This window comes from Mastacembelus armatus, chromosome 7 (assembly GCF_900324485.2).
Source record: "Mastacembelus armatus chromosome 7, fMasArm1.2, whole genome shotgun sequence".
In the NCBI taxonomy this organism is placed as follows: domain Eukaryota; kingdom Metazoa; phylum Chordata; class Actinopteri; order Synbranchiformes; family Mastacembelidae; genus Mastacembelus; species Mastacembelus armatus.
This window is the reverse complement of record NC_046639.1, coordinates 16,878,935-16,906,482: the sequence shown is the minus strand read 5'-3', so window position 1 is coordinate 16,906,482 and position 27,548 is coordinate 16,878,935. Positions and strand designations below refer to the sequence as shown.

Sequence of the window (27,548 nt, the reverse complement as noted above, 5' to 3'; positions counted from 1 at the left end):
GTCAGGTGACCTTCATCTGAAGCTTACATCTTACATGCTATTTAAGTTCTTATAATGTACTAGAGTTTACTTTTCATTTTTAAGAGAGTAAACAGCAAATAATTTATAACAGTTTTGTTATTACAGTAATGACTGAAATGAACAAGCATTCATTTTAAAGGGGAACCATATGTGCCACATTCTGTGAGTGTGATCCTGACCTTCAGCATCTCTGTCTGGGTGCCCAGACCTTTGGTGCAGAGCTCCATGACTGAGTAGGAACAGAAGGTGTCTCTGATCTTGTACTGACTGAGCGTGCTCAGCCACAGAGGCAGTGAGCTCTCCAGCTCCAGCGGAGGGATAAGGATGGACTGGTGACCTGAGTAAACACTGCAGCAAAAAGGTACTCACAGTGACATCTACAGTTTATAACTACATGAAATATGATTATTTGGTGGGTGTGTGTGTGTGTGTGTGTGTATGTTACCTGGAGAGGCACCACAGGACAAAGCCCAGGCCACAGTATGGGTCCAGACAGATGGCTATTTGGCGTGAGGAGTAGAGCTCACACTGCAGCTTAATGGAACGGCACAGAGTACTGACTGCAGCATGAGACATCTGAAAGAAAAGTATCAAAAACTCTTAAATACTGTGTCTTGTCATCAAACTTAATAAGTAAGAGTAAATTCACCAAGAGCTCTTGTGCTACAGAACCAATACTACTCACGTCCTGTCTGTAACGTGCACAAACTGTATAAACGTGTCATCATGGGTGTCTCAAGCCCAAGAAGAAGAAGAAAAAGGAGAAAAGACAAAAAGAACAAGAAGAGCATACGACCTGTGAGAGTAAATTTACCTTGACTCCAGTCAACATGCCTGTGGTGGACACACTGAAGTCCAGGTAGGCCAGCATCTCAGCTGTGGGGGGTTTATAGATGTGTGGGGGCCGCTTTCTGGGGAGATCATCTGGGAAGGGAAGAAAGTAGATTTTTGTTATTTTATTCCATGACAGAATAAATCACAGACCTTGTCTGGCTTGCTATTTGGAATGAGCTACAATCTGCATAATGATCTGAATGTTTGTTTGCTGAACATATGTAAAACTACGGAGCTCAGAGCTTTTAGCCTATATTAAGTTACACAAAGAGCAAAAAGGACCCTCTGTGGCCAATTGAGCAATATATTTTTTAGTTTCACCAGTCTGTAATAATTTTTCCTCTTCCAGTAAAGAAGTTAAAGTGCAGCAAGTCATGCTAGTATCAACATGGTTCAGCTGCTTCATGTAATGCCTAACACTGCTAATCCGCTTTGAACAGATCGCAACTGAGTTCAGCACCTGTGTCGATGATCGTCGGCCACGTCTTGACGTTGACGCTGGCTGCAGCCTCCCTGGACCTGAGGATCCTCATGAGAGGCTGAGTGGTGAGGATGCAGGCTGCCTTGCTCACCTGTGACACACAACAAACACATAGGGTTGATTCAAGGACACTAACTTCCCGTGCTTCACTGTGACCTCTGGTAAAATCCCTCCTTTTGAGGCGTGACACAAAAGACATTTATTGCCATTGTTATAATTTATTGATCCCCGAGGTAAAATTCAATTTTATTTGCTTCTCTCCAGGGAAATCATTCATACAATCAACAACACTTCAATCAGTCTGGATGGGATTCAGTTACTTGCTTAAAGGGGCTTCAGTATTTAAAGTAAACCTTTTGGATGCATGATACATATTTTGGTATTTGAAATTGATTTAAAATTGACAAATGTTATATGTTATAAAATGTCAGGTATTTGAAGTGTTATGACACAATGTGGTCTGACGTCCCAGCGGGGATGCACTCACATCGATGATCATGCGAACAGTGGGAAGAGTAGCAGCCAGGTTCTGTGGATGAGGCGGCCTCACCGTCACTGGGATAACCCCCGCATAGAGACAGCCATAGAAGGCAGCTATCAGGTCAATGCCTGCACAAGTAAGAGACATGGACATATAAAATATCTGCACAAAGGGAAGATGGCCATGTACGACGATGAGGGGCGTGTGTTTACCCGGCGGATAGAGCAGCACCACGTTGTCTCCTGTGTTGAGGCTTCCTCTCTCCAGTAGGGTGGCTGTGATTTTCTCTGCTCTCTTGTGTAGCTGAGCACAAGTAGCTGTGCACACCGCCGCCCCCTGGAGCAAAAACAGAGGAAGTTCAGCCGAACAAACAACCAACAAAATGGATCACTATTAGTCCCATAGCAGCATATCTAAGATTAAAGGAAGACAGGTATTATTTGTGTCAGTATGTTTCTCTTAACTCCTTAATGATTTCTCAGATTTGAATACTGAACCTGTGTTTAATCTACCTTGGCATTGAGCAGCACATACAGAATATGGTCTGGGTCAGTTTGGGCTCTCCATTGCAGGGCTTCTGACAAGAACTGGTGCTGAAAAGGTACAGAGAGGTACATGTCATCATGTAAATATCACACACAAACTGAAGGGAAAAAAAAAAAAAAAAAAAAGGTCACACAAGTTTAAATCAATGACAATTAATTAAAACAAAAGATAGAAACAAGTCAAAGCCGGTCTGAAAACACTAACTAATAAAAACGAACAAACAACCAGAAACAGAGATTCCTCTCACTGACAACAGATACATTTATTCATTTAGAACAGACTTTGTGGGGAAACGGAAACAGAAAAGGTTTTAGAGCACATCAGAAATATTCTGACACTTTTACCCTCCCACACACAGACAGACAAGCAGACAACAGTGTCTGAGGAATAAATATATACATATATATGAATATTTATAAAAACATTTATATATATATATATATATATATTTATATTGTTTTGTTTGCCAGGTGCAGGGTCATGCTTGGACCATCTGCACCTGGTAGGAGGCCAATTAGAGCCACTGTCAAAAAGTAGGTCTTCCCAACAAAAGGTCGTGACAGCTTTGAGAAAAGAAGTTTTGGCCACACGCTGCTGCCTCAGTGTATTGGTGTTATTTTTTTATATCAAGTGTCATAAAGGGACCAATCCACTGACTGCTTTTAGAGCGTCAAACCAAAGAAGTGATTAAAAAGCAGAAGCCAAGTGAACACATAAAAAAAAAAAAGTCAATATTGTTCTCTGGACATTCGAACATAAAAGACAGCAGTGTCACTTTTGACCACGTTAAAATAAAAAAATAAATAAAATTTTTAAAAAAATTTAAAAAAAACACCGGCTGGACTTATCCTTCGTGCCACCCACTCTCTCAGTCAGACAGATCGTGTTCTGGTCAACAATGAATCAGGAGTCACACCATGCACACTGGCTGCCCTGATGTCATCAAGCCATGCTACACAGGGGAGCGTCACAGTGAACACAGCGAGCAGAGGTGCACACAGAAACGTTCCTAATTTATAGTTACAGGGCCTTAGTACAATGCATCAAGGTATTTATAATTACAAGGTATGCCAAGAGTTTATAATTACTTGCTTAAAGTCTGCGTTACCTCATTAAAGCAAAACTGCTCTGCATGCTCATTTTGTCAAAAAATAAAATGTTGTTCCCTTATAATCAATAAATGTCACTTAATTAGTTTGGCAAAGCTAATGGGCTGCAGGCCCACTCCTATATAAGGAAAAACGAACAAAAAAAAAAAAAAAAAAAAAAGATCAGCAGCGTCACTAAGCTTTTATGGGATGCTGGTAAACAGACAACACAATTTCGCTCCAGTCTTTTTGATATTATATTAATTGAGATGTGTGGACCCCTGCTGGCCAGGGAGACAGGCTGGACAGTCATCTCTGTGCATTGCTGGTGGTCATCAGGTTATCACGGCCGCAGAAGCACATCTGACTGACAAAAGCAGCGGAAGCAAAGACGAGTGGGGGCCAAACTAGAGCCTTACCATCATGGTTGGCCACATATAGAGCTAAAACCCAACCCAAGCAAAAGTAAAGGTAAAACAGTAGAGATTTAGCAAGACAGCATCCATTTAGAGAGCATTTCCAGTTCACACATTAGTTTCATTTGAAGATTAATAAAGGGCTGCAATTAACAATTTCTTTAAAATCCATTGATTCATTTGGTTTATTTATTGCTTGTTTGGTCTAATAAAATATCAGATAAGATAAATAAATAGCCTACCTCAAATTCCCTTTATTATCACAATTTCCAACAGCCAAGGGTGAAGCCATGTAAATGTATCGCTAAGTCCGACAAACAGCCCCAAAATCCACACACATTCACGATAATGTCAGGACAACATTAGAGAAGCCTGAACCATCACATTTAGCATTCATTTATGGATGAATCAAAATGATCAGAATATTTCCTGATTAATCAACTGATGTCCAAGACCCACATTCCACAGACTCTCGCTCTACCCCTGAGAGGATGGGAACGAAGAGGCTTTCGTAAGGACCTAAACGGGAACGGGGCGGATTTGAACAGCAACAGCGGGATAGTTGGGAGCTGTATTTGAACCTGCGGAAGTTAAACAGGAATGGGGCGGAAGTTAAGCGGCATAACGGGACGGCATCAGGTCGGGAGTGAGGAACCACCACTAATTACCCTTCATTAAAACCGGCAGCACCGATGCCATGTAATTCCCGTTCTACTCATGACCTGCAGCTAGGAACCATAGACACTAAACCCAAACCTGTGCTTGCAATTGTATGAATTGAAAAATGTAATGTATTGTGTACATTACCTATCATGAGGAATTAATTCCATATCTTTCGTGTTGACTTAAACTGTTGTGAATGTCTGTACTGAGATAGTAATTTATCTAGTGACATCATTAACTATTGACTTGGATGTTTATAACAAATAACTGTTAAACATCAGAGAGCGGCTGCTTTTCGTATCTGAGCCGGAGTAGGTGTCAGTACAGCGAGAGCCCCGTTAGCTGGTCGTACGCTGTAGATTAAGTTAAGTTAAGTTAAGCATATTGGTCATAGGTGGAATGTGACTGGAGCGTGGGTAACGTGTGCGTAAAGGGTTTAATTCATGAAATTTCTCTAGAGAGAGAGCGGGAACAGGTCCTAAAGGTGTGGAATGTGAGTCTTAAATCAAACTGCTGAAAAAGTCACTCAGAGTGGCCCATTTTCCTGACTGCATGCTGAAAGATACCACATCTATCATTAAAAGTCTGGTAATTATTCCAGGTGTGCTGTGATGACAGTATGGCAGCTTGGGTTCAGTACCTTTCGGATCAGGTCTTGGTCTTCCACCACACCCAGCTCTCTGCCTGTAGCCTGAGCAATCCGCTTCCCTGCCACCAAGTTGCCAACCAGCATGGAAGCCGGACCAACGTCCACTGAGCAAATCAGAAAGGACCAGTTATCTACAGTATATAGTAACAAACTTTTAATACTGTATTACAACAATTGCACCAACACTATAAACCCCCCAAACTACAAGCAAAAACCCGTCTGTGTTTTATTCATCTGTTATCAAACTGACGAGGGGATTATATAAAATAATGAATCACACACCGACACCCACTGACATGTCCTGAGTCCGATCGGGCCTACCTGGTTGTTTCTGTCGTGGTTTGGGCAGGTTGGTAACACAGGTGTGTGGGCACATGAGGATATTACAGGGGTGCAGGTTTCCTTCCAAAAAGTTCTGCTTGGTTTCACAAATGTGGATGCCGCCGAGTGGCGTCTTTGGGAGGGTGTTGGCTGGGACAAGTGCAAGGCAGTACAGGCCGACCTGGTGGATACTGTCTATAGCCTGCCAAGGAAATGTGCATCACATGATATAGCTTCAGAATTGCAAAATTTGCACTGCATATAGTATAACATAGTATAAGTTCTATATAGCATAAGAGTTCCTTAAATGAAAGGCTAGTAAACCCTATGAGAACAACACATGGGGCACATTTATGAAATGTGAGATGTAAAAGGAAGAAAGGGTAATTGTCCTATAGCATGTAATGTACTTAAAGTAAGCATACTTATAAAACACAATCACAGAAACAAAAGCCGTGATAGCGATAAATGCCACATGAGCAGATGTGTGCTTTACCTGCAGTACTCGACTCATCCACTGGAAGCTGTCCTCCTCACTGGCATCGGGCCTCTGCTCTGCCACGATCACTATCCTCTCGTCATAAAACACCGTCACCGAGAACACGGCGATCCTACATGGGTGGCAACAGAAGAGTGAACACAAACACGCTCAGAAAGGCTGTCGAGTGCTACAGCAGAGTTTCTGCAGCGTTAACCAGACTGATTTTTTGACTTCTTAAGGTCTTTTCAATACCACACCGAATTTGATTTCATTCAATTTCACAGCCACACCAGTCAAAAAATGACAAACACATAATACATAGTTATTTATCAAGTACATGGATTTATTAATATGTATATCCCTGCAGATACTATTCTGTAAAGACAATCTGTGATGGGAGCATATCCTGCAGCAATTTTTATACTATACTTATCACTAAAATATCATAAAATTATAACTTATGAGTGTTTTACTGGAATTTTCTTCCTCTTTGTTACCCATGTGCACACTCCTGTGAGGTGAAATCGCACATATACGTGTAATCTTCACACAGGTTCACAGGCAGAAACTGGTGTCTCACCTCCCCCTGTAAACTGTTTTGACTGGCTCCACTGCAAGAGCGGTGGCCACCAGGTCGTCCGCGTTGTGGCGTCGCCCGCTCACCATCAGCAGCCCCTCGATCTTCCCCACGACAAACACAAGGCTGCCCTGTGGAGTGGACAGATTTAACTCAGCAAGGAAGCACAAGTATCACCACTTTTATTATACTAACTCTCGCGCGTGTGCCTTACCGGTCCTACAAATCCGAGCAGACCAGTCCGAGTAAAAGGAATTTCTCCAATGGGTGCTCCAGCTTGATTGACAGGGATCACCTGCACATTAGCAGAGACATCAAAGATTGTAGTCAAATATTTATAATACAATGAAACTCCCACTGTTTTCAGGTTTCAATATTATGCCACTGCAATTAAAAGCTTACTCTGTTTAGCCTTGTTTATTATGTAATAACATTAAAAGGTCCAAGAAAGAATAACATTTATTGAACAAAGACTTATCAGAATAACTGGAAAGATATATCAACACGAAATCTTATGAAGCTTATCAGTAGAGAGTTTGCATGATGTCTGTGGCTCCATCTAGTGGATCATTTAAGTCAGTAGCCATGAATTCCCATTCACCCATTTCCTAAACTGGTTTTATTCTGTGCAGGGTTATTGGGCACTGCATCCGACCAGACAGAGACCACGCTGGACAGATCACATGGATTTTCATTCCCAAGGACTAAAAATATTTTCAACTGACTTTAATGATCTGCAATCTGCATTTGTCTGATATCAGTTATGTGTACGACAACAGTAACACGTTTTTATACCCTATTTCACTATTTTATTACATTCACTACTTTTTCTGTGTAGAGGTTTAGTGTATCAAGAACATTAGTTACACAGGGAGTTCATTAACACAGGATTTACACCTCGACTGACCTCAAATGTGTTCTTGGTGACACCAGGCAGGCCGTAGTACATGGTGCCTCCAGCCCGAGAGTTGATCACAATCTCTCCTATCTCATCTGTTTTACACAGCTGGGGAGGCCCGTCTGGTTTCACAATGCACATCAGAGCTGAAACACACAAACAGGACTGATCATTAACATTACAATAGCATGTATACTGATGCTGACAGAGGAAGGAAGTAAACTATTTTACATTTATGCTATAGAGTAAACGTATCGGCTGCTGCACTTAAGACCAGTGGTAGTGACTGACCTCCAGGCATGATGTGGCCCACATCCTGAACAGTAAGAGCAGAGTTCTTGTCCTCTGTGTTCACCCTGATCACCCCGTGGCTCAGCCCACCCATCGACAAGATGGCCCTGGCAGGTAGCGGAGCCCCTCGTGCACCAGGCCTACAGAGAAGGCAGAAAATATGTATTTTGCACTATAATTTTCAACAGAATTTTAAATTGTACATTTGTATGCATTTATTTATAGTTTATGTGAGCAACATTTTTATACACTGAACATTGTAGATTTTTAACTTTGGCTTTGATGTGTTTTAAATTGAGACTGTGTCGATACAAGAATGTAATTGTGGCTCTTGCGCAGCATGCGACATGAACCTAAAATAGGAAGTTACAGTGTGACAACAAAGCAGGCCAGACAGGGAGGCGCGCAGAAAAGTGACATCTTGCTGAGTTCTGCTGATGCACAAAAGAAGTCAAACTACCAGTCTCAACGTGCAGTGGTTTCACAATTTTTCAAGTGGATCTTTTTTTTTTTTTTTTTTTTTTTTTAAAGACAGAAAAAGTAGGGATGGTAAAGTTAAGACTTTATTCAAAAATAATCTTTGGAAGTGAGTTGATCCTTTATAATTATCAATTATCCATTTATTTAACTTCAGAGAAAAACCGATGCTGACCAGTGAGCTGTGACATAGTGAGCGACCAGTTGTGTAAGCAAGGAAGTCATGCAAGTTGGTGTCAAAATCATAAGTGTCTGTTATCTTTGTTCCTCTCACTGACTCCTACAGTCTTCCTCATTTGAACACATTAAAGAAACTTCTTTATTATGGTGACTATGCTAATTTTGAACTGTAGTGAATAAGTGTCTCTTCCAAGATCGTGTGAGTATACAGATGTCTTACCTGCGTATGGCCACAGTCAGGGCCTCGGGAGAGGTGGCACAGGGACAAATGACCTCAGGCTTCAGACCATGAGACTGGAACACATTGAGGAAGGCATCACACGACGACACAGACCCTGAATGGATAGATGGAAGTGTTATCGTATCAGAGTACCATGTTAAAGTGGCCAAATAAGGACGTTCTTCAATACACGGCGACTGTGTTTGTGAGGAGAAGCGACTCACAAGGGTTTGCTCCATCAGCCACAATAAGCATCCGTATAGAGGATAAGTTGGTGTCCTTCTGGTCCTTGTGGGCCATCATGGCCCAGTGGAGATCACGGCATTTGACTAAGGCCACACGTGCTATGAGAGGATAATGGGGACATGTTATATATGGTACAAAACTTACAGTTTGTTTCATTGCTTACCTAGTGTTCACTAGACTGTTTGATTTTTGCTTTCATTGTCCAGTATTATTCAGTTTAATGCTCTTGTATGTAAGCAGTTGTCATGCTTAAGTCTACTTTGGTCATTTCAAACAAAATCTCTTAATACTAACCCTGTTTTTTCACTTAAATCTATGTTCTACCAGTTTAAACACCTTTAAAATGACACAGACAACAAACACAATGGTAGTAAAACTGTGCAAATTTGAAATAAAAACCTAAAATTGAACATTAGCTAAACCTTTGTGAATGTGGACCCTCTGCACCCAGGACATGGGACAGGCTTTCATGACAGCATATGGCACTGTGATGGTGTGGATTCTGTTCATGACACTCTGCAAAGGAGAAAAGAATATATGCACAGTGTCAATGTTATACTATACAAATCAAATATTAAATCAAATGACTATTCTGGATACGTAGTACAATGTTTTGCATATAAACTCACCGTTAAGACGCCGTGCCACAGGCCCATATCCTTCTTGCAGTCCAACACATTGACCAGTGTCTCACCTAAGACATCAAAATCCAAAAGCACATCAGTTGAAGGTGTGTGCAATCATTTGCTCTGCACTTTTGGTGGTAAATCTGGTAACACTGTAAAAGCTGTGATGCAGTTTCATAAAACTGCTGAGCTCTGACCTTCACAGTAGTTACAGGCCTGGGTCAGGGCTTGACAGTGGGTCAGCATGGAGATCTTGGAAACAGCAACTCCCATCACTGTTCCCTCCTTACTAGCTTTGTACTTTGATAGACACACATCAACATCAACAAAGTTAAATAAGAGCACAAGCAACGGAGAGACAAATAAACCAAGCTTAATAACTATGAATGCATTTTAATGCTACATCCACTGGAAGTAGGAGTAGGAGCAACCGTTTCCTGTAATTTATCTCTGATCAGAATAATGCAATAAAACATAGTTGAAATACGCAAATAATTACATAAATAATACCTCTATGTAGGCAGTGTCTGTGTTCGCAGTGGGGATGTGAGGCTGCCAGTCTTTGGATGGTTTGGTCAGGTACTTGGTGTCAGTCACTACCCATTTCATCCTTGGCCATCCTGGTGAGCATAAATCACAGCAGCACAGAAACAGATGAAAATATAGTAGCTGACACAAAGCAAAAAAAGTGTGTGTAGGTGCAGAAATTTGAAGCTGCCCTAAAGTGACAATGATGACCTAACACCTACTGGTTTAAAGGTTAAAGGTGAACAGCCAATACTCTACAAGCAAAATTACTACACAAACATCCATCCAATTGGTCAGTGAAAATAATGTATATTCTCTATAATGAGTTTATCTAATTGCTCCCAAGGAGACTGACACAGAGTCTTGCTGAGCCAGCAGCATCAACAATGCTGTGTTTGGGGTGGCTGACCTTTGAACTGGATGATCTCTCCATTTGGTGTCTTGGGCAGCCCTTTGAGACACACCTCACTGGTCAGTGCCAGGCTAACACCACAGCTGCCCAGCAGGAAGCCGATCTGCTGGCTACCAGCGTCCTACAGGGAGACAGATTAGGGTCGGGCGTGTTGTGATGCACAGGGAGAGGCCAGTATAATAAAATGCTGCTCAGTCACAATTTGCCTAGTTTACCCTTTTATCATTCAAGGTAACTGACACTGATAGTATCATAAAGATGTACCAGTCAATGTAATGCTTCCTCTATTTATTTGTCTGCAGTCTCCACTGCAAACAATGACATCTGATTTTATATTTCTCGCTCATCGACACAGAGCAATTTTACAAGAGTGAAATCTTTACCTGTCGTGACAGTGGTACCTCAATGGGCACAGGGATGACTTCAGCTAACAAGCAGCCATAGAAAGCCACCCAGAACATACCAGGGTCGCTATTGGGATACACCAACGCCACCTAAGAAACAGAAAACTTCATTTTCAAAATCGTGCTCCCTTATACAGTATATATATATATACACTGAATGAAGGCTGACAGACTCCTACCCGATCTCCAGGCTGCAGGACAGGTTCTGTCTTGGTTCCCAGTTTATTCAGCAGTGTGTAGGCCAGCTTCAGACTGCGACTCCATAGTTTGCCTGTGGAGAAGCAAAGTAAAGGTTATTGTAAAATGTCTATGTGGTTTAAATACTAGGTATTAATGTTGTATAACCAATCAAAGACAGTTCAACTCCACAACCCACTCCAAAACCTGTGGAAATGTACTGATGTAGGTGTTTTGCTCTGCTCCCGCTGAACACATTTATTCATTTGACCCAGCTCACATGCAAAAAATAAACTGAGAAGTTCAACTAAAAACTTTATGTTTTGTAATGTTTATATTGACATATCTGTAGAGTACAGGTGGTGCTCACCATATGTGAGTGTGTACAGGGGTTTGCCAGTGATATCCAGAGCAGTGAGAGCAGGACTTTTGGCCTGGGTGGCCCCCCAGCGAGCCAGGGCAGCCTGTAGGGCAGGAGGCCAGTTACTGACCACTCCAAGGGGCTCTCCCTTCACTGGAATGATTTGACGTCCCTCAGGCTTCGGGGTGTTGGGATCTGGCCTGGGAACTGGGCATAGATAAACAGTTAGTTAAAAAGAAGCTATAAATAAGTGCATAACCTCACAATAAAGCAACATAACTGATTTGTCACAGGAATCTGGGTTCATTCTAAGAGAGTGACCACAGAAATGTGTGTGGACAATGAATAAGCTTGTCATTCAACAGGCAACAGGAATTCCACACTAAATTATTCCTGATCTGCGTGGTTTAGTTGAAAATAATAGGTCTCTCAGGCTAATGCAAAATGGTAGATATGTTAATTTTGGCCATTTCTTTTAGGTTAAGTTTCCATTAATACTATATAAACAGCATTTTCAAAGTGTGTTAGCTGTTATTACCTGTATAAATAATCAGAAAAATCTGACATTATAAAGAACTGAGCAAATTTTTAGATAAGGGCATAACGGATTATATGAGATGATGAAATTCTGGTATAGGTGTACATGTGGGAATAAGTGAGAGCTTCCACCTTTTCTCCTTTTGCCAAAGAAAAAAAGACCAAGAACATGTGTCTCACCTTCGACAATCTCCTCAGAGTCATCAAGGAAGAATTCGCTGAGTGGTGGCCGTTTGGGTCGTTTGAGTGTGTTCAACAGCTGCTGGATCTTAGTGGACACCCTGCTACTGACAGGTACACCTGGACAAACACCAAAAACAGCCGCTGTCACAAACATTTGCAAACAAGCAACCCAAACGCGCACACACACACACACACACACACACACGCAATTTTATTCTAACACAAACCTCTACGTTATCACACACGCTCACACAGGCAGAACTCTACGCGCTAGCACACAGTCAGGATCAGGATCAGCAGCAGGAAGGATTTGAGAGGGAAATTTGTACTTGAAGAGACACAGATTGGGTGATCTTTAGGAAAATCAACTACAAGAGATTCTCTAAGTCAAAACCTACGACACGAGACAAACGTAAAGATAGAGAGACACACACCAGGCTGGAAAGCAAGATCATTTAGGCCTTTTCAGCATCCCTCCCCTTCCCCGGTTTCGATTTATATTACCTTTTCTTTTTCCTTTTTTAAATGAAAGGCAAGACAGGGACAGGATTAATGGACCCAAAAGAAAGAACACAAAATATGTGTCATTAGCAGCATTCACCACACAGTGAAATGAGGATGATGATGATGAAGGTGATCCTGGATGAGAATGGGTTTATTGATCTGAGCATACTCCAATCAACTTCGTCACCGCAAAGCCACGAATCATACTGTACATTCAATGCAAAACAGGAAATGTCATTCAATTGCCACGATTTGAAGAAGACAGTATCCAAACTCCACGCAATTCAAGAAACAGAAAATAGCTGGTTGTGATTTTTCCCCCCATCATTACCAGAAACATACATTTTGTGTGCATTTACGGGACCAACAGACATTTATAGACATCCTGGTGTGTATGAGTCTGAGTGTACCGTCAGCGGTATCCAACATGCTGGAGCGGCTCTGTCCACGGCTCATGCCCCTGACCGCTGGAGGCAGGTCCACCCTGGACCCTCTTTCCTCAGGGGTTGAAGATGTCACATCTGGGGGGACACTGTTTTCTGTAAAAGAAAGAACCATAATCATAAATAAAAAGCCATTCATCACTCTTATGTATCCGTTAATATTGGAGCTGTTTATGAGCGCTGTTTACCTATGCGTGTGTGGGCCAGTACGTCGGCCAACAAAGAAACAGCAGGCTGAAGCTGGGGCTGAGGATGGGTCTTGGGCTCTCCATGGGAGAGGGTGGAGGAAGCAGAAGAGGATGTGGAGGAGCTTTGGACGGAGCGGTTGATCCAGTAATCAGGGCTCTGCAGGGTCTGGGCTAGCACTGCACTGAGAGCTGCTTTTCTGCGTAGTGAGCCCTCATCCTCTGATGCAGAAGATGTGTCTGACGTAAAGAGAAACAAACATCTTCTGATTCTGCCTCAATGTTTCATTCACTAGAGTCTTTTATTATTCAGCCCTTAAGTGACATATTTATGATTTTGCCCTGCAGGGAGTTCAGGGATTGATCCTGGATCCTGATCAAAAAACTGGCCACATAAACATTACACTGACTAGCTGCCCATTGCGTGTGAGAAATCTAGTTCACCTGGAGGTGTGCAGGTGTCTAAGGGAGACTGGACAAAGGCGGATCGTCTCTTTGTTGGCATAGGCAGTGCCATCTTCTCTTCTTTGTGTTTGGCCAGCGCTGCCTGCACAGCCTCCGTGTGGATGTCTACATATAAAGCACGAAGGAAACAGATATAAAAGCACATATTAAAAAAAATAAAACTGACAGGTTAGTTTTAATATAGATGGAAAGTCTTTATATGATGTTTTTAATGGCTTGCTTAAAAGTGTGCTTTTTATGCGTAGCATGCAGTGTACCTGATCTGTAGCGCTCATCTCTGGCCCCACCGCTGCGGTGTGCGCGGTGGTGTCTGGAGGCTGAGGAGGTGGAGGGGCCTGGGGCCTCAGGACTTGGACTGGGGTCAGCACTGTGCCCTGGAGAAAGCTGTACATCTGGCAGAGACAGATCCACATCTACAGAACAGAAGGAGGCATGCACAAAATCAATAAAAACAGATGTGGGTCAACATTAACAAATAAACGCAAGCATTTGGAAAGCCGTACACCAACACAATGCACTCTTGCTTTACATAATTCCATCAACATGTAGGCATAAATATTGTATGATAATTCAAGAAGCTCTCCAAATTTAGCCTCACTAAGGAGCCTGTGACCGTGAAGTAAAATAAGGACATGTACTTGGCTGATGATATTATACTGCTTGACTGATGATATTATACTGCTAAGAGAATACAAGAAATGAGGTTAGGTCCAAGAAAATATATTTTAAGTCAACTGTCCTCCCAGAAGGCATGAGCTAACAGGGTCCCTGTGGAGATGTGGAGGTGTGGATGGATGAGGGGCCCTGAGGGAAGAGATGCAGGAGCAGGAGGAGATCTTTGAAGTTTCAAAGCTCCCATGTATCTGCCTTGGTTGGCATCCAGGACAAAACCAGCAGAAATATAACTTAAGTCCATTCAGAAAACAAAAACATGTATGTATCATGTGTCATGTTGTAGCTTAAGCCAAAACAGGCCAAGTCTGAACTAGCAGAAAAAGAAGATGATAATTCCCCTAAGTTAGTTAGATTACAGCAAAACATGAAGAAGAATTTGTCATGCCAGTGCTAATGTGGAGCAATATTTTTGAGGAAACACCACACCCTCACGCAAGGCAGCTGGCTAAGTAAATCCAAACAGATCAGCTTACTAGTGAGAACAGGGGTGGCTGGCTCACTGTCATACTGTGAAACACTGGTACTTCCCTACTGCTGTGACTGCTTGTAAGCTGATACTTGTTAAGAAAAACAGAGTGCTCACAAACTCTGTTGCATACAGAGGTTTTGTTTTTCTGGGGATTTGTCCAACTGCTGCATTTATTAGGGAAGTTGTTAAGTACAAATTTATCATTATCAGTGCAGTTCCTATCTTGGCCACTAGAGTGCCACAGAAAGCCAGAAATTCTCTCGGAAAACTTAAGATAATTAAAGTTTGAATGGACGGCCAGTGTAGTCCCAGTTTTTATTAAAATGAAAAAAAAATTCATGATTTTCCACATCTCAGACTGACCAACACACACACACACGCACACAAAATTGCTGACAGAAGAGGTCTAAATTAAACAGGAAAAGAAGGAAGGGTTAAAAAGGAGATTGAGGACAAGCAAATAGAAGAGGAGCTGGTCTTACTTGGCAAATGGGGGATGCAGGAGGCCAGCAGCTTGGCTCTCTTCTTCTCATAGCCTTTCTGCGTGATGTCACCTAGGAGAGAGGACAGCGACACCACACCGTTATGTTAGCCATAGTTACCACACAAACATTGGACAAGTGCACAAACACACACACACACACACACAAACCAGATGAGGTATACACACCACTCCTCTCGCAAACAAACACACACACACACACACACACGCACACGCACACGCACACGCACAAACCTACAGCTGCTGCTTTAGCTAATACATTTGCAAGGGTTGAGTCATAATAATAATCCTCTATAAGCTAAATCAGCACTCCACATGTTGATGGCTCAGTCCATTAACAACAAGACATGGAGATAACGCCATTGTTTAGCCTTACATTAGACCCGCTTAGCAAACACGACGCGTGCACAAAAACCTGTTCCTGGCTATGAAACCCAAATATGATTAGAGTGACCAGCAGATAATTATGCCAGGCAGAAAACAATGGCAAAACCGAAGGCTATCGGGAACAGTTGGAACAGTAAGAAGACCAAAGAGGAAGCCATGTGAGCCAGTTTCACATGGGACTCGACCATTTTATCTCCTCCACCTCCCCCTCTTTTTCCCCACTGTACACCCAGCGCCTCCCCTTCCTCATTCGACCTTGGACTGGCAAAGACTCCCACCTCTTACCAGAGTTTGTTGCAGAGCAAAAGAAGCATAACAAAGTCCACTGAACTGGGACCCCCAAAACACACAATGTGCTTGTGCGGCAAACACGCATGCAAGACATACCCTAGCCAACATACATACACACTCCCCTTGTACATACAAACAATCAAGCTCCCACACGTTTTCAGTTATTCCCCCTTCTTCTATGTCCAGCGATAACACCGTATGCTATGTCAAGTGCGGTGTACAAATGGGCTGCTTATCCTCAGTCCACTGACACCTCTCCCACGGGTGACACAGGAGACACTGGGCCAACGTACTGCTGAGAGGAGGAGGAAAAAAAAAAAAAACAAAACAGAAAAGCAAATATAAGGGAGAATGAGGGTAGATGTGAAGAAGAAGGGGGGGGGGGGGGGTATGATGGTGGTGGTGGTGGTGGTGGTGGTGGGGGGGGGGGGGACGCGTGATAAACACATGGTGAGAGTCACCGGCGGAAGCGAGAGGGAACACAGCCCAGTGTGTGTATAAAACAACAATGGAAAGAAAATGAGAAAAGAGAGGGGGAGCCAAAGTTCACCAGCAGATTGGAGGGAGGTGCGCTGGATAATCCGGCACTGGGTGGGGAGTCCTGTGTGTGACTCAACATGCTGCATGTTGTGTCTTAAAGCTTTCTCACATTCTGGTAACTTATGCACTGGCATGGAGTGCTTGACTAGACAAACAAGGGAATCAGGAAAGAGCCCCCCCCCCCCTCGAGGTTTCACAACTGCAAAGTCACGAGAAACAGGGGAGGGAGTAGAGGGACACACAGTGACACTTTCACAGTGAGGAGTGTGTGATTGAGTGCAGGGGGCTTTGTCATTCTCTGTATTTAAAAAAAAACAAAAAACAAAAAACCTCAAAATAGAGTGGTCAGCATTCAACGCTGAGTTCGTGCCTGGATAAACACACAGGCTTGGAATCTACTCAAGACTCGTGCGTGTCACGGCCTCTTTTTCTTTGCTTCTTCTTACTTTAAGGAATGCTACGAGTTTGTTTACTTAGAATAAAACACTCGCTGACACATGCGATCTCAGCAATCAATAGCAAATTAATTGTAATTGACTGGGAGGTCATTGTTGTTGGAGACGCTGTTCTGTCAAGCCCGGTCCTGCTGCCCAAATGCTTCCTAAGGGAGGGTGGGATGGAAAGATGGCAGGAGGAAGGCCATTAACAGACAGAGCGGAGTCTGTATTTGTGTGGAGCATAACAAGCGCCGACTGGCACGACCACAGTGGCTCTGTGATTGGTGGCGGGCAGTGAGTGACTGGGACAGCTGCTTCAAAACAGAGGAAAAGCTGAATGTTTTGAGAGCAAAAATGTGGTGTTTTGAGTGTGAGCATGAGCCAAACAGTGCAGTGACTGTATGTGTGTGTGTGTGTGTGTGTGTGTAATCTGAGGTCAGGAGACAGGATATGAGTGTGACCCCACCCAGTATGTGCACTGCCAAAATTCGTCTCCCTGTGTCTGTCCAGAGAAAGAGGAATGTGCTGATTGGAGAGCACCGCGCTAACAGAGTGGGGCCAACTGGCCAGAAAAGCTGGCTCATTGGCCAAAAAAAACCCTTAGGTGCGGGAAGCGAATGTATCTGTATGCGCACACCCTAGCTGGTGCAGGTTAAAAGGGTGCTACAGTAGGAATGAGTGCTGACTGAGCTCAGAGCAGAGTGGCATTAGACCTGCTCTGTCAGATGTGTGTCAGTGTGTCAAATGTGGATCGTGCGTCGTGCATACGCTGGACCTGCTCAACACTTCAGTGTTAATCTGCAGTGTGTGGCATTTTCTGGTCTGATCCAGCATATTAGAGCCTGAAACACTGCCTTAAATGCTCTATTCACAGATCATCAGCAGAAGATGAATCATCATCAAATAATGTCAGCGGCTTCTGATGAAGTCTGATGTCCTCTCGGACACCTCTGTCATCGAATCTAAACACACATATCTTCTAACTGCAACTGATACGTTTCAGTTTTTGTTGCCTGGGTTTCTTCTAGTAATGGTTTTGGCTAATTTGGCTTTCTCTAACAACACCGAAGAGGAAGACTAATACCACATCAATGGATGAATAAATGATGAGTAATGAACAGTGGTATGAGAAAAGCACAACGCCAGAGAGGATTAGGAAGGAAAGGCTGAGGTTATGGTTATAAAACCATGCTGTGTGTGCGACTATACCGTGACACACACATCAACTGAGACAAGTCCTCACTGGAAACTGTATATAAACCTCCAGGTCATTCAGCGGTTGGTGAAATAATATATTCTTATTTGAAAAAAAAAAAAAAGCTTGAAATGATTGTTTAATTTATGTTGATTACCTGAACAAGCGGTTTAATTCCAGCTGCTGCCATCAGCAAACACACACATACACACCGATCCAAGTCTCCAAGACATTTATATAAAACTGCAACTACAACACCAGTTATTATTTCAATCAGAGCAACAGCCGCTGTCACTTCCCTCTGAAGATATATTACCTGGCTTGTGAAAAGTGTTCTCAGTTTTGGAAAACCTGAGAGGCTTAGTAAAGCACTTCTTTTATTGCCAAAGTTTTCTGTCTGTGTTGCACTCACAGCTCATTTCCTTAAATGAAAATGATCCACTGGTAGTTTTAAAAAAAAAAAAGCAAGTGCGCAAGTGTCTTCAGATGATTTGAAAGTATAAAGGAAGCGCCCAGGGTTATAGCTGTATGAGGACATGTCGCCTCCAGCGTCCCACAGGCCAGAAAACGCAGGATTTACAATGTTTCATAGCAATAAAATCCAGAAGAGAGAGCACAGAATAATGAGCTAATAGTCGGTGCTAGCAGACTTACAGAGACAGAGAGAGGATGAGTCACTGTAAAAGCAGTATAATACAAGTGTAGAGGTACAGCATTTGTGTTTATCTGTGAGTGTGTATAAGTGAGTGTTGGGAGTTACTGAATGTCTTAAGAAGTCAGCTGATCAGTCTACCAGCACTCATGGTGTGCTTCACCTGATGCCACCATCATGTATGAACAGGATTCACCCATTTTCAAGAACGAGACAGTGAGTCATTTTTTTCCACTTCTCTAAAAAAGCATGTGTCAACAGCAGTGATGTAAACGCGCTTTGTCATTAACATCCATATCATGTTCGGACCCTCGCCTGCTCACAACACGTACTGAGGCAGATTAGCCTGGGAGGAAGTGGGCGACTGTTTCTGTCACCCACAGTTTCCTCTTGTCTCTCAGTATTGATTCATACACGCACACAGGCACCTACGTGCCACAGGTTACTTGCAGACACGTGACTATTCACACACACACACACGCACACACGCACGCACACACACACACACGCACGCACGCACACACACGCGCACACACACACTTCAGCGACATTAACTACAGTACACAGATTAAACAGATAGCGTATAAATAATGATTCACGTTGTGTGAATCATCCAACATTCACATTTTTGGCTTTATCCTAATCTGTAATCTGAGATTACATATAACCTAACAGATTACACCTCTCCATCTGGACATTTGTGTGGACCTGTTAAAAGGATAGAAGCCAAAAAAAAAAAAAAAAAAAGTCTGAATTGAGGCTTGTGTCCAAGTCTGAAATGTAAGCCTGTTTTCTAACCCTCTAAGGTCATATTTGGGCTTCTAGCCAACAATGCTGGTTTGAACTCCATAAAGATGCATTTGTTCAACAGTGGACTATTGTCTGTAACGAATGTGATGCTGACATACAACAATGTCACAACTATCGCATGAGAAACAGATAAAACGAAGGTTACCCACCCGCAGCAACTGACACAGAAGACAGAAACACACCCACAGCCACGGAACACAGACTTACATGTAAATACACACACAAACACTGGGGCCGAGCGGAGAGGAACTAACGTCACCCACAGGATCTTATTTATAGAGACTATAAGCAGAAACACAGAAACAACGGGCAGCCTGTGCTGAGATCATGCGTAAATAACACTTAGCAGGAAACGCAAATAAAACGATTCTGACACCGAGGCCGTTTAGTGGTACCTGGTTGTTACAGTAGATGTTCCACAGTTTGTGTTTAAAAGCAGAACCATTTACACACAAAGAAATCTGTAAATTTCCAGTTTCTTCAGTTGTATTCCTGAATGCCAGTTGGTAAAATACTGGCTGAGGTATTGGACCTTGACAAACTGAAAGACTGTACAGGGATCTTATCTAGGACTGTGTAGGGTTCTCGCATCTAAGTGTGCACGTGTTTATTCTCATTCTATCAACAGATGAATCACAGCTATTAAATATCACGGGCTATCAGTTCTCAGGGTATTCTGTTCATGTCTGGAAAATGATTCGAACATTAGTAAAAAGGCCTCATGGATCCAGGACCAATGTTTTCCACTCCAAAAGCAGGCCTACAATTCCTCCGGGAGTCCGCTTATCCTAGTGGGGGTTTTCTGAGCAAGACAAAAAAAAAAAAAAAAAAAGGACTGGGGAAGTGTAATTTGTCTTGACAGATGAACTATTGGAAAAAGAGATGAAGTTTGTCTTTTGGCTTCTTAAACAGTGGAGCCAGCAGGTCTTGGCGGTTAGCAGCTCTGTCAAATCATCGCTGAGTAGGGCTCCAGCAACTTTTGCTTTTTGTTGAGCTTTAGTGAGGCTCTTTACTAGAGTCGAGTACCAACTTTATTGTTCAGGCTCTTTTGTTTTCAAATTTTAGCCAAAGTTTCAATGATAAATCATTGAGAAAATATAACCCGGCTTCCACATAAAGACAGACAGTCACACTCACATTTGCACCTAAGGACATTTTCGAGTCAACAGTAAAGCCTAATCCCAATCTGCATGTCTTTGCACTGTGGCAGTACCTGGAGAAAACCCATGCAAACATAGTGGAACATTCAAAATCCACACAGCGTAACGCAGCACAGCTCAACGGCAGCGTCAACTGCAAACTACAAAACGATCACAGGAAGTAAAATCTACTAAAAAAATCTCTAAAACAGCCTCAACGAACACTGAACACACTAACCTCAATTCATTTCATTACACGACTGCTGTATTAGACTGTTTTAACTCAATTTGGTCCACCTCAGAAAACAGCAACAGGAGGTATATGCATTTTTAAATTTGCCATTTAATGTTGACATACCGCCATTACTGAAGTACTTACATTGAGCACCTTAACAATCAGATACAGAATATGTGAATCATTTTGTCAATCAGAACAAAAAAAAAAAAAAAAAAAAGATGAATATCTAATTTTAAATCTACATAAACATTATTAGGAATATTCAAGAATCCAGAGGGTGAGAATGCCGAATAAAAATTTTCCCAGAATCACTTCTTAAACATCTGATAATGTAGGTAGCAGTTTCAGACCCAGTTGATTTCCCACTGCCATTATAGTATCTCATAAATGTCAACAAGACGACTTGTTTTGGCAAATTGGATTATCTCATTTTACTTATTTATTTCTGTGCTGCTGTTATCCACTCTGGGCTGGCCAAATCAATATTACAGGGCCTTTTAATTTTCACTAAAACAAGGATTTAAAGAGAAGAAGATGCAGCAGACTGAGATCTGCATGTTATCACAGATACATTAAAGTCAATTCCTCTGTGATCTTGTTCATAATCAAATGTTTGCCGATAAATGGTGGGTAATGACTCAATATTCAAAAGGAAGAGACCAGCAGAGAAGAGTTAAAAAAAAAAAAAAAAAAAAAAAGAAGAAGTTGTGTGTAGTATTTAAACAGGAAAGTGGGTATTGGTAGGAGAGCAGCAGGAAACTACACAGAAAGGCCAAACAGAAAAAAAAAAAAAAAAAAAAAAACCAAACAAAAGAGTTGCTGAAGAAACAGCAAATAACAGGCCATATACAAATCCAAATCAAAGCCACTGTGTTATTCTCTTGAATGTGAGGCAATTCCACCTTTCCTCATCTCTAAATCAACACATAACGCATGACGCAGATATATTAAACGTACCCCCCAACACATATTAAACCTGCCGGCCAATTCAACCCTGCACCTAATCATTTAATCGAACCAGGCCTTCATTTCCTGGACAAAAATACAAGCTCAATTGTGTTGGCCGAGCTAAGATTAAAATGAAGATTAACAAACCGATTCTCAGACCGGACGGCCAACATTCTAAAAGTTATTTTTGACAAAGAAAGAAAACTAAATTCCTCGAAGATTTAAAAACACCAATTACCTTCTTTTGGAGTGCGGAGGGAGCACTGCCCTACTTCCTCCACTACTTCTATTACATTGTGCACTTTACACAGCACCCGCGAGCCAGCTGTGGGATAGTTACAGTTTTGAGGGCTTAGTTTCTATTTTTGGCTTCATGAGAAAGTCACATAGAAGAAGAGGTTAAATTATCCAACACAAACATCTATACTAACCCCACCCCAAAAAAAAAACAATATTTTTGGGACTAAATCAACAATATCACTGAGTCCCATCAAAATTTGAGACTCTCCTCTCATCTACCCATCAGCTAATAAACACACTATAATCTGGATCGCTGTGACAATAAGAGCTATGTTGTACAAGATCTGCAGGGACAAGCTGCTTCGTGGATAAAGTCAGAGCACATTACTTCATCAAAGCGATAAGACTGTTTTAACAACTGTAGACGGTCCATTGCTTAGTCAGGCAGCTGACGTCACAGGGGCACATGTGGGTTGTCTTAATGTAGTTCACTCTTCCATTAGGCCGCCCTGAATCGCGTTAGAACCGAAATGAACGGTTAAACACTATATGCGTTATGTTATGTGTGGCATTGGGTGCACGGATCAGCGAGACCATCTGAGGTGAGACGCCGATTGCCAGAATGATTTCTGATGCGATCCCCGCAAAAAACACAACCTGTACTGAATGTGGCATTAGCCACTGGACGCATGGTAGTATTGTCATAAACAACACACACAGGCACATCTGCACGTCACCTGTGTGTCGACAGGTTGCCGCACTTGACGTGGATAGAGACAAACGTGAAAACAAAGAAGCAGTTGTCCATAAGATTCTGTCTAAGTACTGACATCTGTGTAGCTAATGCTACAATGCGTCCTCTCTGGCCTTTTAACAGAAGACATTTTGATATGTTACAGTGGTAAAAGTACTGGTGTATATGGAGAAATGAACAATGGCTTAATTTGATGTGGCTGCTTCTGCTTCAGCATCCCGGGTTAGGTGCACAGGATGACTTTGACTATGATCTAAGTAATGGGCTAAATCACTTCATATACAATCATCTGGTTCTTAACTATAACAACTAGGGCTATACTTCGATAAATTCTGAGTATTTCTTTTTTTCTATCATATTGTCTCCAGCAGCCATTTAAGAAATGAACAACGAGACACAATGCAGTGCAAACCTGCAGCAGCGCTCACTGTGCACAAACCACAAAAACAAGCCTTTTTTCCAGTATACACCACCCAGGGTGAGGCTTATTTTGAGACTTTTAGACTGTTTATTTTAACTATGAAGAGAGAATAACCAGGTCAGTAGGTTGACTATGACTTAAGTAACTGTACTATAAGGGGAAAGAAAAAACATGGAGTTGGTAAAAGACAGAGGGATCCTGGCTGGCGAACTGCATGACAACCCAGTGTTATAGCATTGCTGGGTAACCAGAGTGAACTGTGGAGTGAAAGTGAGTAAAGAGGTATCAGGTTTCACTGCATTGGCGGCGTAGTCAGGAAGGGGGGGTCAGGGACTGTAGGACGGACCTGACCTGAGGTTCGCTGAGTTCGTACATCTTCTGTTGCCCTCTGGTTACAACAAGCGCGTGTGGTCAGTGTGCACACAAGAGAACACATCACCAAACGTGCTCCAAATAAACTGATCTGAGCTTAGTAATCTCCTCTGCATGTTGCATCAACCTCAAGATGATAGAAGTGCAAATGATGCTTGCTGACTGAACCTTAATTGCTCATGGATGGTGGGTTAAAAGAGGACATAATTGTAAAAGGAGGAGTGTCGGCCAGGCAGATGAGTCATTAAATCAATATAATAAGCCCATAATAACCCTTGAGTGGCCTTTGAGGAACACTCACATCCCAGGTGTTGAGTCCACAGCTGACACTGAAACCACACGGCCCTTAATGCCTACGTTCCAGTCTCTGGACAACTCACGGTCCTGACCTCGCACCACCCACTGCCGACAGTCATTAAAACAGCCTGTCATCCGAATAGAAATCTATCGCCGCTGTGAAAATGAGAGCTCTGAATCTTTAGGGATGTTCAACAAGGTGCAACAATAGAGGAATGGGTAAAAGAGAAATATGCTGTGTGCTCTGTGTCAGCAAAAAATATTTTAATTCACATGGAACTAAAGCTGCAAGGTCACAGGAGACTTGTAATGAGGCGATGTTAGCAACGAGCTACTCTCTACAACACAGGCAGGTAGGGGATTAGGTGACAGTGTAGTATCTGTGAGGAAGATGAGAGACTATAACTGCACTACGCCTACAACTGTGTTTAAATTATATTAATGACTCATTTATTGTTAAAATCAGTTCATTTATTTTACTACAATACGTTAATCCATTAGTAGTTTCAGCAATACTACTATTATATACCACAAAAAAAGCAAAATTGTCCTATTGGAGCAAATGTTTGGCATATTTTACTTGAAAAATGACTTGAACATGACCCTGTGATGGACTGGTGACCTGTCCAGGGTGTACCCCTGCCTTTCACCCAAAGAGAGCTGGGATAGGATCCCTGTGACCCTAGTTAGGAATAAGCAGGTATAGATAATGGATGGATGGATGGAAGACTTGAGATCTCATTTGACAACAATCATGTGGCAGTTTAGTTTCTGGCTTGCAGCACTATCTGTTGTAGGTGTCTGAAGACGTGCGCGCTAACAAGTGTGTCGACTGTCTGAGTCTCAAGTGAAAGCTTATCTGGTTGATCTTCAAAGTGGCTGTTTAACAACACTTATGGCCATGTGATGTTGATAACAGCCAGGCAACAGTCATCGGTGTGTCGTCACTGTCTGTGGGAGTATGTGACACGACACAAACCTGCTGTAGAGGGATGGCCTGCCAGTGATACAGGAGGAAATACCGTGTATTACAGTACTTGATGCACAAATCATCTAGTCCCATGCGTCGCTAACGTTACAAAATCGAGTCTGGCGCTCATAACAATGGTCACAACAACACAGATTGGGCTTAGAAGCAAACAATCAAGTCTAATTCCTCTCCAGGAAGTGACTAAGAACAGCTTGTCCGGAATTGCAACTGCAAAGTGTCAATATTACCCTGATGTTTCCATTCAAGGCAATAAACATATGAGCAACATATGAGCTCACACCTGCCCAGGAGTTAATGCTACTGACAGCGGGAGACGATGATCTATGTGTTTTTATGACCTTTGTGTTACCGATTTGAGTTAAAGGGTCCATAACTACAAGCCAACCAGTAGTACAATGTGTTCTGAGGGGCCATTTGGGGGCGATACATACTGGATTGTTGGGAGGGTTTCCTGACTTTTACTTACTGGGAATTTTTGATAACCCTTTGGTTCCACACAAGAATTAGGAAAAGAGCTATTCAGATGCATGGCACAAGTCCAGAAGGGAAAACAACAACAACAAAAAAAAAAGACCTAATGAGTGACTGAGAGAAGGGGTTGACCTTTTGGAAACTTTCATTGTACATATACAGCAGGACTGCTTTACCCATGAGTTCTGGTTTCCCCATCAGCCCTTCCTGTGACGCAGGCATGCGCTTTCATATATAGAAACTGACCAGCTGCTGAGAAAATACCCTGTTCTCTACACCCTCTTCAAAGGCTGTGATGATCAGCTGAAGAGGCCGAGTCAGACGAATGAAAGAAGAGAGACAAAGAGACGGACTGCAGGTTTGTAATCAGAGCCCTGGTATTATCAAAATTCACCACTGTTCAGTCACCACTTTTGGCTGCCCAAAAACAGCCGGCCTTTTTTTTTTGTTTTTTTTTTTTCAAAATCCATATAATTTATTACTTAATTGATAAACAACATCTTAAAAGATGAAAATATCAGGAATGCACCTTTAGTCCAAAATCCCCAAATCTCAAGCGAATAATGTTTACATTTACACTACAGATGCATCAAACTGTTTTTGATGACGGCTAACTAGCCATCGAACTTAACATCTGCCATCAGTGCTTGTTTGCTGCCAAGGTGCAGTACAAGATACGCCCGTGCTAATTGAAAGAAGGGGAAATTACAGCCTAAAATAAATGTCTTTCTGTCGTTCACTCTGTGGCACTCTGCTGTCAGTATGCCAAATATCTGGACTGCCTATATGCAAAGATGTAATTCGTTTATGTAAATCCACCCGATGACATAGCTGCTGATATATGAAAATTATTCCTTCATAATGTGAAGATTTGACATTGGATGATTACAAGTTACATGCCATAAAGCACTGTCTGCCAATTCAGACTTTGTTAGTTAAAAAAAAAAAAAAAAAACATCCCACTGAAAGTCAACCATTACATAAACATGAACACAGTGAATGGGGATAGTTCTTAGGGCTCATTATGACTACTGATCAAATGGCCAACATTTCCCTTGATCAGCTTGACACACCCCCAGATTAACATGAAATGGAGCCAAAACATAATATATCATTTGGTCAGCCATAATGGTAACTATACACAACTTGTAGATAACATTAAAAAAAAAAAAAACAAAAAAACAAAACCCCTAAAACCACTGGCATGACGATTTAACAATTAGCACACCTGTAGCATCACACCTATGAGCTCAGACGGCTGGCTGATTGGCCTGAAGAGGCCAGTTCCCAGAAGACTGTGGTATTTCTCATACACATGGGCGTAACGGTGACCCGCATGCAGTCAACCATCCACTTGGCTGGATGTGATGTGATTGCTCCTGGCTGCCTCCCATCACCCAGGAACATTAGCCTCGACAAGAAATACACATTATGACTGACTCCTTGGGAGTCTGAGAGGGTGGCCTCCACTGCAATAATGGCGGAGCTTTTGTGTCAAAGAGATGCTTGTTTTCTCCTCCTCAGGCATGAAGGCGAATTTGTCTTACCAGCCAAGATCTATTTATATTCACAGGAGCATTCTTCAGCATTAGCACAGTCACATGGCCTGCAGGGTGGTGGATATAGCCTGGCAATAGATTGGAAGGGCTCTACATTAACAACACTAAATAAAAAAAAAAAAAACAAAACAAAAAAACAACACGTCTTGATTTCTGCACTGCCGCCAATGAGTTCATCATTCAGTGAGTGTACATCACACAACACTGTCTGGTATATAAAAGCCTGGGCCCCTGTCTAAATAACTACAGGCCACAAACGCACTAAGTGGGGAAACTGCACAATGCAGCGTCAGAGAGGTACTTCACAGTCCAGTTGAGAGCTCAGGTTGGTTGGTGGTGAATGAAGGTGGGTGCTGTGAATCCTGGGAGATATCACAAAAATCCCCATTCATTTTTCCCTTATGATGACTCACTGTTCGCATCATGCCTATGAGCTCAGTAAACAGCCCGGTGAAACATGATGCT

At 42.4% G+C, this 27,548-nt stretch overlaps 1 protein-coding gene across 2 annotated transcripts in view; it reads right to left on the bottom strand.

Moving 5' to 3' along the window:
* dip2ba (disco-interacting protein 2 homolog Ba) overlaps nucleotides 1–27,548 on the bottom strand; it is a 38,488-nt gene that overhangs the window by 5,687 nt on the left and 5,253 nt on the right. The window contains exons 2-32 of one of the 2 annotated variants that reach the window (XM_026331798.1): nucleotides 15,322–15,393; nucleotides 13,953–14,108; nucleotides 13,675–13,800; nucleotides 13,234–13,470; nucleotides 13,013–13,141; nucleotides 12,603–12,614; nucleotides 12,096–12,215; nucleotides 11,388–11,585; nucleotides 11,020–11,111; nucleotides 10,820–10,930; nucleotides 10,434–10,557; nucleotides 10,007–10,116; nucleotides 9,694–9,796; nucleotides 9,500–9,564; nucleotides 9,293–9,386; nucleotides 8,849–8,968; nucleotides 8,625–8,739; nucleotides 7,748–7,887; nucleotides 7,466–7,602; nucleotides 6,773–6,853; nucleotides 6,562–6,689; nucleotides 5,997–6,111; nucleotides 5,501–5,702; nucleotides 5,171–5,283; nucleotides 2,330–2,410; nucleotides 2,030–2,153; nucleotides 1,824–1,945; nucleotides 1,316–1,427; nucleotides 836–945; nucleotides 467–597; nucleotides 201–369 (exon numbers count right to left, since the gene is read on the bottom strand). In XM_026331798.1, coding sequence (XP_026187583.1) covers nucleotides 201–369; nucleotides 467–597; nucleotides 836–945; nucleotides 1,316–1,427; nucleotides 1,824–1,945; nucleotides 2,030–2,153; nucleotides 2,330–2,410; nucleotides 5,171–5,283; nucleotides 5,501–5,702; nucleotides 5,997–6,111; nucleotides 6,562–6,689; nucleotides 6,773–6,853; nucleotides 7,466–7,602; nucleotides 7,748–7,887; nucleotides 8,625–8,739; nucleotides 8,849–8,968; nucleotides 9,293–9,386; nucleotides 9,500–9,564; nucleotides 9,694–9,796; nucleotides 10,007–10,116; nucleotides 10,434–10,557; nucleotides 10,820–10,930; nucleotides 11,020–11,111; nucleotides 11,388–11,585; nucleotides 12,096–12,215; nucleotides 12,603–12,614; nucleotides 13,013–13,141; nucleotides 13,234–13,470; nucleotides 13,675–13,800; nucleotides 13,953–14,108; nucleotides 15,322–15,393 — 3,749 coding nt within the window. The remainder of the gene's footprint in view (nucleotides 1–200; nucleotides 370–466; nucleotides 598–835; nucleotides 946–1,315; nucleotides 1,428–1,823; nucleotides 1,946–2,029; nucleotides 2,154–2,329; nucleotides 2,411–5,170; nucleotides 5,284–5,500; nucleotides 5,703–5,996; nucleotides 6,112–6,561; nucleotides 6,690–6,772; nucleotides 6,854–7,465; nucleotides 7,603–7,747; nucleotides 7,888–8,624; nucleotides 8,740–8,848; nucleotides 8,969–9,292; nucleotides 9,387–9,499; nucleotides 9,565–9,693; nucleotides 9,797–10,006; nucleotides 10,117–10,433; nucleotides 10,558–10,819; nucleotides 10,931–11,019; nucleotides 11,112–11,387; nucleotides 11,586–12,095; nucleotides 12,216–12,602; nucleotides 12,615–13,012; nucleotides 13,142–13,233; nucleotides 13,471–13,674; nucleotides 13,801–13,952; nucleotides 14,109–15,321; nucleotides 15,394–27,548) is intronic. The other variant, XM_026331799.1, reaches the window with a different exon arrangement.